This window comes from Leuciscus leuciscus (assembly GCF_965113295.1).
Source record: "Leuciscus leuciscus genome assembly, chromosome: 18".
NCBI classification, from domain to species: domain Eukaryota; kingdom Metazoa; phylum Chordata; class Actinopteri; order Cypriniformes; family Leuciscidae; genus Leuciscus; species Leuciscus leuciscus.
In genome coordinates this window covers 19,415,250-19,430,344 of record NC_138742.1, presented here as the reverse complement: position 1 = coordinate 19,430,344, position 15,095 = coordinate 19,415,250, and the positions used below count along the sequence as shown (strand labels likewise).

At 39.6% G+C, this 15,095-nt stretch overlaps 2 protein-coding genes across 2 annotated transcripts; one reads left to right on the top strand and one right to left on the bottom strand.

The window, feature by feature from the left end:
* The first annotated feature begins 609 nt into the window (after positions 1-609).
* On the top strand, positions 610-3,163 carry emp3b (epithelial membrane protein 3b (MAM blood group)). Its single transcript, XM_082144713.1, has 5 exons — positions 610-976; positions 1,919-2,011; positions 2,094-2,196; positions 2,317-2,457; positions 2,597-3,163. Exons 2-5 carry the CDS (start codon positions 1,934-1,936, stop codon positions 2,770-2,772), a joined length of 498 nt encoding a protein of 165 aa, XP_082000839.1. The 5' UTR covers positions 610-976; positions 1,919-1,933; the 3' UTR covers positions 2,773-3,163.
* Positions 3,164-3,459: 296 nt separating this feature from the next.
* nsfl1c (NSFL1 (p97) cofactor (p47)) lies at positions 3,460-14,243 on the bottom strand. The gene is made up of 9 exons (XM_082144711.1): positions 14,120-14,243; positions 13,491-13,588; positions 13,298-13,372; positions 6,803-6,968; positions 6,577-6,672; positions 6,386-6,495; positions 5,994-6,131; positions 4,479-4,646; positions 3,460-4,395 (listed from the first exon to the last, which is right to left on the bottom strand). The coding sequence occupies exons 1-9, from the start codon at positions 14,219-14,221 to the stop codon at positions 4,233-4,235; spliced, it is 1,116 nt and encodes a 371-aa protein (XP_082000837.1). The 5' UTR covers positions 14,222-14,243; the 3' UTR covers positions 3,460-4,232.
* Between the last annotated feature and the right edge of the window lie 852 nt (positions 14,244-15,095).

Here is a 15,095-nt window from a genome sequence, read left to right as displayed (position 1 = left end):
AACATGCTATTATTTACATAATTCATAACTGAATGCGTCGAGAGGAGTAACATTGTGCGTTTTGACATATTAGACATAAGAGTGAATGTGTGCATAATTGAAAATAATAATAAAAAATCATATTTGCAAATAGTTTAAACTGATTACTTAATAATAGACTGGAACATTCTTATTTTTTTCTTTATTTCTCCCATGCATTTAAGCAAAATATGCTTATATATTTTTAAACCATTAACCTACAGCAATTGTTATGAGCTTATAAAATAACACAATGATACATTTTGAAATAGACTAAGATATAGACCAAGTATGAGCACTGAAATAACCAATGAAGAAATATACCCTTTAATGCATTGCGTTCAATACAATGGACAGATGTACTTCAGTAATGGAAAGATTTTGTATTTATTGTGTCAATGCATTTGTAGAAATAATATAGATATAAAGATACTATAAGATATAGATATTAATATAAGATATAAATATACTATACATATATAAATATTAGGGTTTATTTTTTCCCTTGGTCCACCTACATTTACTGTACACAGCTGGACAAATAAACACTGGGTTCCTGTAGTTTTCTCCATTTAGGTGGCTTTCCCAAAACTCCATCGCATGGGCGATGATGAATGAAACCCACTCACATAATTGACATCATCAAAGGAGATTAAAGTTATGATAGACGCCCATAAGAACTCAGCGCACACCCTCTGAGATGATAAACGACTGTAAGGAAAGAGATGTGTGCCCATGCTCATGCATTTCCTGAACACACAAGGAGGATCAGATGGGGCTGTGTGCAGGACAGCAGAACTAACCCAACTGCAAGGAAATGGGCGTTTCTGAAGTTGACCCCACAAAATCCTCCAGTTTACTGGAGCTGAAAAAGGAGGAGAGCAGAAGCAGACCTGAATAAACACCGAAAGAGACAATACATCGTATATTTGCCTCTGCTGGATTTGGATCACATTTGGTGAGTTTACTTCTATTTGATCTGCTTTTATTATTGTTTATAGTGTGAAATAATAATTTAAAAAACCCTATAAAAACACAACTTGAACCATAAAATATAACAACTTAAGATACACTTCAAACTCTGCTGTGAATATGAAAGGATTTTTAACAAGGGAATGAATCTGTGCTTGAACCTCATCATTGTATTATAGTCAGAAGTCTACATAACAGTTTTAGGGTTTTTTTTAATGTAAAAGGTCTCTGAGAATGACTGAAGACTGGATATGAGAAAATAACTTTTCCAGAGGCTGTTCTTCTTTAGCTTTGACCTGAAGAAAAGTACAGTGTGTCTCAAGACTTAGAAAAGTCTGAAAGAGTGCCTTCATTTCTCAGCTCTGGACTTCAGCCATAGTCAGTTTACTTACTATTTTTACTTCCTGTCCTTTTCCCTGTCTTGGTTTTGGCAAAAGCACAAAACCTGAGGCTAAACGTACAGTTATGCAGTTGTGTCTTGAACCCTTGACTTAATATCAAATATCAAACAATAGTTTTTTATTTATAACATAATAATCTTTTTATTACATCATTTATTTTATTATAAATAATATACAAGAACACTAACTATATAATATATTGTTTTTAAAAAATATATTTTAAAACATTTTAAAAGTGAAATGTGTTTATAAACAATATAATAATAATAAATAATAATAATAATACAAAATATTTTAAATAATATTGAATATTTATAAAACCTTGGCAAACTTTAAGTTAAATGTTTATAAACAAATAATAAATATATTATTATTATTATTAAGTTATACATTTCACTTAAATGTTTGCCAATATTTTATGAATATTCAATATATACATACCATATTTTAAATGTGTTAAAAGTGAAATATGTGCCCTGATTTACAACACAGAAATGCACAGATGAGAACGCTTCATATGTTGACAGGTGCTGTTTATCACCATGACGTCCCTTCTGATGTTGGTCACGCTGCTTCATCTCATCACACTGGCCGTTCTCTTTATCGCCACCATGGAGAAGGTAAGTAAATGAAGCACTTTATGCCCAAAAATCAGAATAACGTGCATACATCTAAAAACATTAATGCATATTTATGATTCAGTCCTGGTGGGTTTGGCAAGGCACAGAAAACTCAGACCTGTGGTACAACTGCCGGTTTGACAATGAAACCGAGTCGTGGTTTTGTGCAACATCACAAGAGACGGGTAAAATAACACATTTGAGCAATTAAATGATTTTGAAATATGGGAATTTATTGCAATAACCATCACCAAACAAGAGGTTCAAAGCTGCCTAGAATAGTCTCCATGTCTTATGTCCACCAGAGTGGCTTCAAGCTGTCCAGGTTCTGATGGTCCTGTCCGTGGTTTTCTCCTCCATTTCATTCCTGATATTCCTGGGACAACTCTTCACCATGTCTAAAGGAGGACTCTTTTACCTCACTGGTATCTGCCAGGCATTTGCCGGTATGTGCTTTGAATTAATTTGCTTTATTACCTAATTTTAACGTCTTGGAGCCAAAATACATAAACACTCGTTTCATTTGCTCTTAAGTCGAGAAAAAACATTTGGAATTTTTTTTTCTGACCTTTTGTCTCCTTTCAGGCCTCAACGCCTTCACTGCCGTGCTCATTTACACCCTGCACAATAAAGAAATCCTTCAGGACTCTCGGGAGTTGAGCTTGGGACACTTCGGCTACTGCTTTTTCTTGGCGTGGGTTTGTGTACCCTTGCTCCTGTGCAGTGGAATCATGTACATCCATCTGCGTAAAAGGGAATAGCAATGAGTCTCCTTAAAAAAGACAAGCTATGCGAAGAATGCTTGCTGTTGACATACTCCACTGAGTGATTATATACTTCATGATATCTCTATGCAACAAACAAGACATTTATTTTTCACTTATTTAGAACGTATTTAGTCACACATAAATATACACAGATGGAATATAGCCCCACAGCCCATGCCGAAAATCAGCTCAACTTGGTTAACTCTTAAAAGGCAACCATGACTAATATATCCGATTAGCTGAATTATATCTAATTTAATAATAAAACAGGCCATATAACATAATCTCATTTAATACTGGAGGAATGCTTGTATACATTATAGTGGAATCCATATGCGAAAATGTTGAGATGTATTTTTATAAATAAATTCAATGAAGTCATTAATGTAGGATTTCAATTTCATTACTGTGCTAAATGTGAAAATATTCTTCACAAATACATTGCAAGCCGGTGGACTCCACAGACCTTGGGAGTGCATGACAAACTCATGACTCCAGTTTCTGAACTAATAGTTTCCATCACGCAGTCTAGCATGATCTTACGTCAAACTAAGCTTTCAAAAAACAAATTGCTTCCTGACATTCAAAGGTCCTTTTTTGGGGGGGGGAAAGTTCCTAGGGTATCAGCCCCTGGTGGTCCCATACTCCAAAACACCCCCAAAAAAATTAAGCGCTCTCCAATGCCAGACAAAGGGGTTTAATATCAGGTTCACCACAGCTCACAATCACGCAATACGTCCAGATTTATAGTCAGTTTCTGCATAGAATACAAGAAGGCCGCTGATAAGTTTACCAGCAGCAGTGTCCGAAACTGAAGTTGGCTCTTAACCAACTCTTTATTTTATTTTATTATCAGGCAAAATTAATATAATTAAAAAAACAATAATATAGCATGACAACCTAAATAACAAAAAATCCTCAAATCTGAAAAAAGAAAGATTGTTTTGTAAAAATAAACATTTTGATCATTGACAGTTGAGGTTAATCTTGGAGGTCAGCGTCACTGAATGGGGTTGTAAGGCTACTTTATTTTTAATGACAGTTCTGAGAAATGCTAAGAGAAGAATCACAGAATGAGGAATAAAACTGAGGAGGTGGTAAAGCAGAAGCAGCATGTAGCTGCAAGATAGACATCGAGGTAAAATAATCTCAAAACTCTTCACTCTTCAGCTCTTTTTAATCAATCTGAGGTGTTCAGCAGTTATTCTAAAATCATAAAACTTGTTAGATCTTCGCTTCGGTTGCTCTCTCCTTTCCTTTAACTATATCACAGTGTGATTGCTTCCCCATTCATCTCCATTTTGCTTAACCAGAAACACCCACCACCCTCAAAACTGTCACAGGGGAATAACATATCACTAAAGAAAACAAAATTAAGTAATTAGAAGTCCTTTCAGTCCAGGTATCTCCAACTCAAGAGTGCTTTAATAAAGCCAGGCCAGCGGATGGCGCTGTCACTTTATCCGCTGCACAATGACGGCATTCAGCAGGTTGGCTTCCTTCAGCGTCTGGCTCTCGTCCGTCAGCTCCTTGTTGGGGAAGGTCGTCATGAGAACAAACTCAGTGGCGGCTAAAGCTGGACGAGCGCTCGCCACAAACTGACGCACATCAGACACCCTGAGATGGAGAAATGTGGAACATTCAGTCAGTCGTGAGGAAGATTTATCACAATATTCAAAGCATTTTTATAACGCTTTTACCTATGGGTGTGGTTGAATTTCTGCACCAGCCGGCCTCCATCGGCCAGTCTGATCTGGATGCTAGTGACCGGTTGAGAGCTGTCCACACTGATGGAAGCACTAGCCTCAGCTTCACTGCTAGACTGGTCCAGCGGGTTGCTCTGGAGCGAAACCAAATCTGGAGTGGCGCTGAGGGACGATAGTGTAGAATGAGGACAGTTCAGCCGCATTCAATTATATAACATCTAATGATCAAGTGTTATCAAGTAGACCACAATGTACAATGAATAGATAGAGCTCCATAGTGCCCATCAAACTAAACAATTCATGATTTTCTAGGGCTGCGCGATTAATCGAGGCAAAACCAAAATTGCACTATGGCTTAGTGTGTTATGGCTTAGTCAAATCACAAAGACTGCGATTAAACAAAATATATGCATCCATCTTCCCAAAACTTGTAATGATTTTGGCTGTTGTCATCAAAAGAGAAGCTTTATGGTGTCCCATCAGTTTACTGCTACCCTACTATTTAACAACAGCAAATACACAGCACCAAACAACAGGGAGACTAAAAGGGTCTGTAGCTAATAGGCATTAAACTATTGGCTCCCTTGTGGTAAAATAGATTGCTATAAGCAATGCTCCTGTCATTATGCATAATTGTAAGGGTTTTGAGAATTATAGTTTTATTAATGCTAATTAAAGTAACCTCTTAATTTAAGAAAAAGATGTCAAATGAAAAAAGGCTGTCCTCCAATGGTTCAATATCCAACAATGAGACATTAACCAATAGAGCCGGACGATTAATCATTAAAAGATCACAATCTCGATTCAAACATCCACGCAATCATGACAACAATGGACTATGATTCATCTATGTCTATTAAACCTTTGGCAAGTATAAACACAACGAACATTAAAGTCTGCATTGGTGCTGCCGCTGACCATGAGAAAGCAGTTATCATGTGTAGGTATGAAACAGCTTCACAAACAGTCTTTTCAAGCACACAGTATCATTATTTCTATCTTACAAGCATTCAAATGATCACAGAAGTACTGGGATAAAAGTTTATAGTTCGGATATAAACACTGATGTCTACGGAAGTGATCAAAATAGAGTAAATCACCTTTTGAAAATAATAACACTTGAAATATAAAGTGACTGTTAAAATTTGTATTTGTCATCGATTCATTCATTCAGAAGATTCGTTCAAAAATGATGATTCATCCAGTAATGAAACAATTGAAGTCTTTATGAGTCATTGAATCATTAATTCAAATAGTTTTTTTTAAAGATTTTTTTTTTTTAAATAGACAAATGAACCTTTACTTCAGAACCTCTAGTAAATTACATGTTGTTTAGTTTAGTTGTCCATTTAGAATTGTGGGAGAATCATGATCTCATATTTAAAATCATGATTCTCAATTTATCCAGAACTGAGCAGCCATACATGTGTTTCAGAATTTGAAACATTGTAATTAAGCCACCTTCAGCTCAGTGAAAGGAAATCAGAAGAGAAGAAAGAGTTTTCCAACCTGCCGAGTTTCTGTCCTTCTCCAGTAAAGGCCTTGAAAGCATGCTTGGGTTTGGAAAAGTCTTCATCCCGATGGTCCTCCATGTCTAGGTTTACCTGACCACCTCGGAAACGCTGTCTCAATTCCAGAGGGATCTCCCTGAGTGAGTCAGCAAGTAACAAAGAGATTTAGTGGATTATCAAGTCTAATTTGACAACCAGTTAGAGGAGGACTATCTAATAGTGTTCAACCAATAAGGATTTTCAATGCTAATGTCAAGAGGGTCCAACATTAAACTAAATACATTTAATGGAAAATGTTGGATGCTTTTGGAAGTGACTTGAGGGGGAACAATAACCTCTGCTAATCAGCTAAACTTCTGCCAAACATCCATGAATGAATTTAGAGCTCACCCTCTGCGGATAGACTCCAAGAAGAGAGCGTTCCCGGGATCACTGTAGTTCCTAAGCTCTCCATCATCAAGACTAAAGCCACTCTTCCAGAGCTTCAGCACCACATGCACCTGTTGGTACAGTACAAATCACTGTAGCAGATCTCTCTCTACGCCTGAATGACTTCAGCAGGCACAGGCTAGGTGACTCACATCTTGTGAACTGCCGGGCTGTCTCCGAGCTCCTGCAACATAAGTTGACTCCTCCTCTGGTGCTGCACCCAATCGATAACCACCACCTATAAACGGCTGTAGAACGAGCAGACAGAAAGGAAACATGAGCACATCAAAATCAACATGTATATAAGTATAAATATATATATGCAATAAGCAAATTATCTTTAATATACTGTAAAGTATACTCTTTTGGAAGAACTACCTTGGACTTGCTGGATTCTCCAAGTCCTTTGCCTGCTTTGTCAACAGGAACCGCCCCATGCTCCTTAGCTCCTTTAAACAAGTCCTCAACCACCTCATTTGGGCTCTTCTTTTTGGGAGGGCCAACAATCTGCTGCCCACTGCGTTCTGAGCCCCCGGCAAAGAACCTGCAGGAGGAGAAGTCTGATGTTACTCAAAAAAAGGAGCATTAAATATGTGTAAACATGACATTAACCCTCTGGGGTCGGCAAACGCGCCCCCGCGTTTTGCTGGATTTTCTTCACATTGTAGCACAATAAACTTAATTTACTCCATTTATGGTCATACAGAAAAAAATAAATATAAAAAAAGAATCTGTGATATTTCTACTTTTGTATGTGTCCACTTACAATCAAATCAAAACATTGTGCTTTTGTAAAATAAAGAAAATAAACAGGGTGTGCGTTCTGCCTCTCCGTCGCGGTGAACTTTTTTTTCTTGAGCACGTCTATAAACTGAAACAAAACTCAGCGAATACTTGTCACACATTTATGAGCCATATACCTTTATACACATTTAAGTGTGTACTTTTAAATGATCGGATTCAAACTGAAAACAAATATTCTCTGTTTAAGTAATTTGTATAAAACAAACAGGATGTCCAGTATCTCAAACGCTTGCTCATTATTTTTTATTTGACCACGCCCACTCGCGCAAAAGTGATTCACATGCAAATCTCCACATGGAACGCGAACGCGCTCGTTACCTCAAACACAAAACACCAAAACACTTCACAAGTCTCTGCTTTTCGTCGAGTTTGGAAGACGCGCCGTGAGCTTACATTGGATTTACCTCAGAAGAAGAACGCGATTTGAAGACAAGAAAGATGTAAGGTAAGAAATTCTTATTAGTTTATGGTATTGTTGCATAAACTTCACATTGCAGTTGAACTGTTGCTAGATATATGGTGAATATTATAATATTTAGACCCGTGTTTACTGTTAAATACTGTTTGTGGATATCTGCTCAAACGTAGATATGTTTAATATGGTAACCATAATGTTTCATAATTTGGAGCGCTCTGCGTTTGAATGTATCATATTTTGGAGCGCGATCGCGTTTGAAAAGCAAAACGCACCAAACATTAGGCTTTATGTTTTTACTATTATCTCATTTCATATCATCATAACGAATGGAAACATTTTTCTCTAGCGTAGTTGTTACTGAAATCTTTTGGAAGATTTATAGGCTGGTATAGGCTATTGTTATTATTATTTTATGCAGCACTGCGCATAGCCTATGCCTACAAGGCACAAAAAACCTGGTGTTCATTATATTATATATTGTTGGAAACATTTGTGTGTGTGTGTGTGTATTCTGTGAATTTTAAAAAGCAATTTTAACCAGAAAAATCTAAAATGTATTCCCAAAATCGTGCAGGCCTAGTTTCTCTTGATACCAGTATGTTCACTTTTTTTCTTTTCTTTCAGGGACCAGATGCCACTGAGTCCTGCTGACTTCAACATTCACATGAGTCTCTATATGAACATGGTAAAGTGAAAATCAAACACCTTGGAATTGAAAGGCATGTACAATGTTTTTATGAATGGCACAAAGGTCTCTGTCTTTGGATCATTGTTTTCAATGTGCTCTTTTGTCATTTGTTGTGTATCTTTGGATTATGTTGTGTTGTAAATAAATCCAAACAATCTAAAAGCCATTCTTTTTAAAATCTCCTCATTCTTTGTGCAAGGTTGCTCAGAATGACAGGGCCTGATAGCTCCTAATAGAGCCATTAGGGGAGTATCTTTGTCTTTCTCAGGTGTGAAAGGCTTACATATTAATGAGATGATCACGCCTCTTCGCATAAAGCTTTCTCACACAAAACACGTCTTAGAAATTTTAAATCAATATATTGTCTTATCTGAATGAGCAGTCAGGATGATTTTCACATAGTTTTGGAGCAAATATTCTAGGCTACGTGATACAATTTTCAAAAGTCTTGTGAAGAAATAATCAGTATGGGTTTCATGGCCTTATTTCAGTGACAATTTTTTTGTTGGTATTTTCACAAACCACGTATAAATATCATTATCTCAAAACTACAAACTTTACATACATGCTGCTGATATATTATTGTAGCAGAGTTTGTGCTAAATACAGTGTAATAAGACTTTAGCCATGACAATGTCACAAGTAACAGAAATAAGCACAAATGTTAGAGCATGTCAGAACACCTCCAGGGCCAGAAAACAGCTCAGACCCCAGAGGGTTAAAAGCAGAAGTGAAAGTATTTATGTCTTTATCTGGCCTTACAATCCAAGATGGCGCCGCGGATGGCTGCCTCGGTGTTGAGCTCTCCAGTTGTTACACTGTTTTTGTTAGTTTGTCCTGTTTTATGTTTGTCATTCGCTATCAGTTATACCAGGGACGAACTGCTGAACATTCGGCAGTGCACACCAACTGATCACCAACCAGTTTTTGATTCTTCTGGCGTTTTGCGGAACATTGTCGTCGGTTGCGCCGCTGCACTGTGGAAACAGTATAATACGCGCAGGCGTGGGAAGCGAGCCGGCACACTCGTGAAGCTCAGGCAGCGCGGATTCAGAACGGCGCTGCCTAGCATCCATCTGGCGAATGTCCGCTCTCTCCCTAACAAAATGGACGAACTACTTCTGCTCTCACGCAAAAACAAGGACTTTACCAACTCTGCTGCTCTGTGTTTCACGGAAACCTGGCTGAACGAAGCCATTCCGGACAGTGCGTTACATCTACCGGACTTTCAGCTGTTCAGAGCGGATCGCGATATGGAGTCAACGGGGAAAACGCGCGGTGGTGGGACATGCTTTTACATCAACAGAAGGTGGTGTACTGATGTAACTGTGTTAAGGAAGATGTGCTGTCCTGATGTGGAAGTGCTTTTCATTAACTGTAAGCCGTTCTACTCGCCGCGGGAGTTTTCCTCGCTCGTTCTCATCAGTGTTTACATTCCACCGCAAGCACACGTGAGTACGGCGCTGCAACAGCTGGCTGATCTGATCACAGAAACAGAACAACAACACCCGGACTCTGTTCTTATCATTCTCGGAGACTTTAATCAGGCAAAACTCACACGTGAACTGCCTAAATTCAAACAGCACATTACATGCCCCACACCAGAGACAATAATATTTTGGACCATTGCTACACCACAACAAAGGATGCATATCGCTCCGTCGCCAGAGCAGCTCTAGGACTTTCCGATCACTGCCTGGTTCATCTTCTACCAACTTACAGGCAAAAACTTAAAACTGTTAAGCCAGTAATAAGGACTGTAGAGAGATGGACCAACGACACAGAGCAGGTCTTACAAGCCTGTTTTGAATGCACTGACTGGAGTGTTTTTGAAGCTGCTGCCAGCGATCTGGACGAGCTCACAGAGACTGTAACATCATACATCAGTTTCTGTGAGGATTTATGCATCCCTACCAGAAATTACTTATCATTCAACAATGATAAACCATGGTTCACACCAAAACTCAGACAGCTTCGTCAGGTCAAAGAAGATGCCTACAGGAGTGGGGATAGGATCTTGTATAATCAGGCCAGGAACACATTGACAAAGGAGATTGAAGTGGCTAAGAAGAGCTATGCCAAAAAGCGACCCTGCATCAGTGTGGAAAGGCCTGAAAGACATTACCAACTACAAGACACCATCCCCCAGCATCGACAGCAACAAGCATCTTGCGAACGAGCTGAATGTCTTTTACTGTAGATTTGAGACCCCCGATCAGACACCCCATACCCGCCCTGACCATCTCTCTACACAGCCATCAACACCTCCAGCCATCCCCCTCCCCTCCCCCCCTGCACTTCAGATCAGTGAGGATAATGTGCGTCAGATCTTCAGGAAACAGAAGAGAAGGAAAGCACCAGGCCCAGACGGTGTTTCACCAGCCTGTCTGAAAACCTGCGCTGACCAGCTGGCCTCTATCTTCTCACTGATCTTCAACAGATCACTGGAGCAGTGCAAAGTCCCTTTCTGCTTTAAACGCTCCACCATCATCCCAATCCCGAAGAAACCAAAGATCACAGGACTCAATGACTACAGACCTGTTGCCTTAACATCTGTGGCCATGAAGTCATTTGAAAGACTGGTGTTGGCATATCTGAAGGACATCACTGGACCCTTGCTGGACCCCCTGCAGTTTGCCTACAGAGCAAACCGGTCTGTGGATGATGTGGTCAATATGGGACTGCATTACACCCTACAACATCTGGACAAACCAGGGACCTATGCAAGGATTCTGTTCGTGGACTTTAGTTCTGCCTTCAACACCATCGTCCCATCACTGCTCCAGACCAAACTGACCCAGCTCTCTGTCCCTAGCTCCATCTGTCAATGGATCACCAGCTTTCTGACAGACAGACAACAGCTAGTCAGAATGGGCAAAATCACGTCCGACAGCCGCACCATCAGCACCGGTGCTCCACAGGGATGTGTTCTCTCACCACTGCTCTTCTCCCTGTACACAAATGACTGCACCTCTAAAGACACCTCTGTCAAGCTCCTGAAGTTTGCGGACGACACTACTGTTATCGGACTCATCCGGAACGGTGACGAGTCTGCGTACAGACAGGAGGTGGAGCAGCTGGCTCTTTGGTGCAGTTATAACAACCTGGAGCTGAACACGCTCAAAACAGTGGAGATGATCGTGGACTTCAGGAGAAACCCCCCTGCACTCCCTTCACTCACCATCATGGACAGCACTGTGACTGCAGTAGAGTCATTCAGGTTCCTGGGCACCACCATCTCTCAGGATCTGAAGTGGGACACTCACATAGACTCTATTGTGAAGAAAGCCCAACAGAGACTGTACTTCCTGCGTCAGCTGAGGAAATTCAACCTGCCACAGGAGCTGCTCGTACAGTTCTACTCAGCTGTCATCCAGTCCATCCTCTGCACTTCCATCACCATCTGGTTCGGCTCTGCTACCAAAACCGACCTCCGTAGACTACAGCGGATAGTTCGGACTGCTGAGCGAATCACTGGCACTACCCTTCCCACACTCAAAGTACTGCACTCATCCAGAGTGAGTAAAAGGGCTCGCAAAATCACTCTGGACCCGTCACACCCAGCACACTTTCTGTTTGAACTGTTACCGTCTGGTCGACGCTACAGAGCACCGAGCACAAAAACAACCAGACACAGGAAAAGTTTCTTTCCCCAGGCCATCTACCTCATGAACACTTAAATGTTCCCCTACTGTGGAACAAACATGTGCAATACTTCCCTCAGACATTTCATTATAGCACCTTATAACTTTATATATATTTATAATTTATAATCTTTTATTTTTATTTTATTTTTTCTATTTTTTATTTATACCTATGTTACTTGTCTTGTCACTTTATATTGTATGTGTACTGGAAGCTACTGTCACCAAGACAAATTCCTCGTATGCGCAAGCATACTTGGCAATAAAGCTCTTTCTGATTCTATTAGAGAGGGAATAAAAGTGTGACTGAGAAAGCATCCTCTTACAGAGAATATGGGTAGCTGACATGTCAATCAGTGACAGCAGTGTCTTGGAGGGTGACGCTATATTTTATTTAAGGGCCCACTGAAGTGCCTTGAAAAGCGCAGCGTTTTTTCATTGTGTCAACATAATTTCCACTGAAACAGGAAGACGGAAGGACATTGATTCTAGACGCTTTAAGATTCTAGAAAGCATTTGATTGGACAAAAAATCTGACGAGAAGCTGAAGTGCAGTGATGTCATCAAAATCATTGATCCATATTGGCGGAAGACTGTACGTTTTCAATGCTTATCTTCTAAATTAAAATTTTGTCATTGTTTTGGAGCACATAGATAACAGTACGGCTAATATATTCATACTAAAAGCCAAAAAACCTCAACTGATTTCATGGGGACTATATGTCTAATTGTGGTACAATTATCAAACAAGCATTTTTTTAATCACTTATTGATATTTTTTCACTTTTAATATATACTGTGTCACCACAGGTACATTGGAACGAACAGCAAAAAGCTAAAATGGAGAAAGACCTAAAAGACAGTGTTTCCTTTATGCAATAATTTCCCTTTAAGTAACTTATCATGGTTGTGAATACAAAAGAGTTCATGTTCGCGTAAAAGTCACGAAATGCGGTCGTCTTTTCTTCCCTATTGTGACGTATATCCGAGTGAAACAGCTTCTCGAATGAGAATGAAAAATGTAGGGGTGAAATTTTGATTTTGTCCACTGGAAATTGATTGGATCGTTGTCATTTGCTAATTGCTGGGATATCATTGTGTGACAGGTTGCTGGAAGGGAGGGATTATTGTCTAGCCCTCACTCCTGTGCACATGTCATCAGAGAAGGGAAGTTAATGTTTTTAAAAGATTAGGGGGGCATATGATTTAAAAAATAAATATTCCATAAAAAATTATGACATTATTCCACAATAATATAAACCCCAAATATTAAAAAATTTCAATTTTTTGCTGTTATTAACTGTACAAGATATTGATACCTCTGGCCTTCTTCATCACCACTCTCATCCTCATCCTCATGCATCAGATCTCTAAAGGATGTCACTCTGTGTTCACTGAAATCAGATGAGATTACATTAAACACAGCACAACTGTTATTATGACTTTAACCATAATATAGCTGATCCTGTATAACAGAGAAGCCCAAACAGTTCGTAGGTTGACCTGTGTTACCTTGGCCCTGTGGATCGAGTGACAGGGCCAGTTTCTGGCTGAGGGAGGGTGGCAATATCATCATCTCCTCCATCTTCAAAGAAATTAGCTAGAGCAAGCTGAGGGGACAGATGAGAGAGAGCTGTCACTTCATTTCACACACAGACACGCTTTTGGTCAATTACAGAAACAAAACACACCAATTTTTGCTTTCAGTACTTAGATACATCAGATTTATTATATTAACGACTCCAAAACATCACAATTTAATATATTTCAGGACGAATATTACCAACAAACCACGAATGTAAACATGAGTATCAAGTGAACAAGCTAAAGCTGCTAAGTTAGCTTATGGATGGATTTCTAAGTAAAATAGAACGGCACGGTTTAAAAACATTATCCACTTCAAGGCAATACTGACTACCAAATCCTGAAGTGTGAATCAAATCATGTGTGATTAACGACTTAAACCAGTGTAAGACACTCCTGGTGATTTTAATGAAGAGTGACTTGCACATTTCGTTAGCCGGTTATAGATTTCACTGGTTGCCAGTGAGCGGAGGTTTAAGTATGTTGAATTCTCAGGTGCAGAGCTTTTGCTTCACAGCACAATATTTCAGTAAAAAAGTGATCAGTGTGACCCTGACCTGTAGGTCCCAGCCGGCTGACTCGAGAAAGAAACGGGCCCTCTCTTCATCAACATCAGTAACAGCGATGAACCCCCTCACTGCTTCTTCCCGCTCCGCCATTTTGATGTGTCACGCTCTGGAAAGATCCGACAGGAAACAGGAGAAACGAAAGCTTAGTTCCGCTGTTTGGGAGCAAAAGTTTAGAGTTTAGGAGTTTTCAATTCCCTCTCTTTTCATTGCATCGATATTAATGTTGGCAAGTTGTTTTTTTGTTTTTTTTAATTCTTTTTTTTTAATAATCACCCATAAAAAAAGAAAATCTAACAAATATTGAGTTGCACATTTTTATGTAGGCTATTAGGGTCTATAAGTTGGCATTATTATAAATATTTTGTATATATATATATATAGTACAGGCCAAAAGTTTGGAAACATTACTATTTTTTATGTTTTTGAAAGAAGTTCCTTCTGCTCATCAAGCCTGCATTTATTATGACCGCCGCTAGCGTAGCTAGCCGGTCATATAGGGATTGTCAAAGTTTTTTTTTTTTTTTTTTTTTGTCACCTTACTGAATTTTTCGTCAAAGATACCAGGGACACCGAAGCACCGGGGAACATGAAATTTGGTGGGCATGTAGCCCCACTAGACTTCTAAGGAAAAATTTCGTTTGGTCCCCGGGGGCCACTCCCCCCCCGCGCTGGGCCCCCCCAAACCCCCAAAAATGCAGTTTTTCCTAAATAACTACCTGAACCGTGGCACCGAGGATGAAGACATTTTTATGGTATGTTGGTCTACTAGACTTTTACGGAAAAATTTCGTTTGGTCCCTGGGGGCCACTTCCCCCCCCCCCGCGCTGGGGCCCCCTTAAATTTTTCGTCAACGATACCAGGGACACCGAAGCACCGGGGAACATGAAATTTGGTGGGCATGTAGCCCCACTAGACTTCTAAGGAAAAATTTCGTTTGGTCCCCGGGGGCCACTCCCCCCCCGCG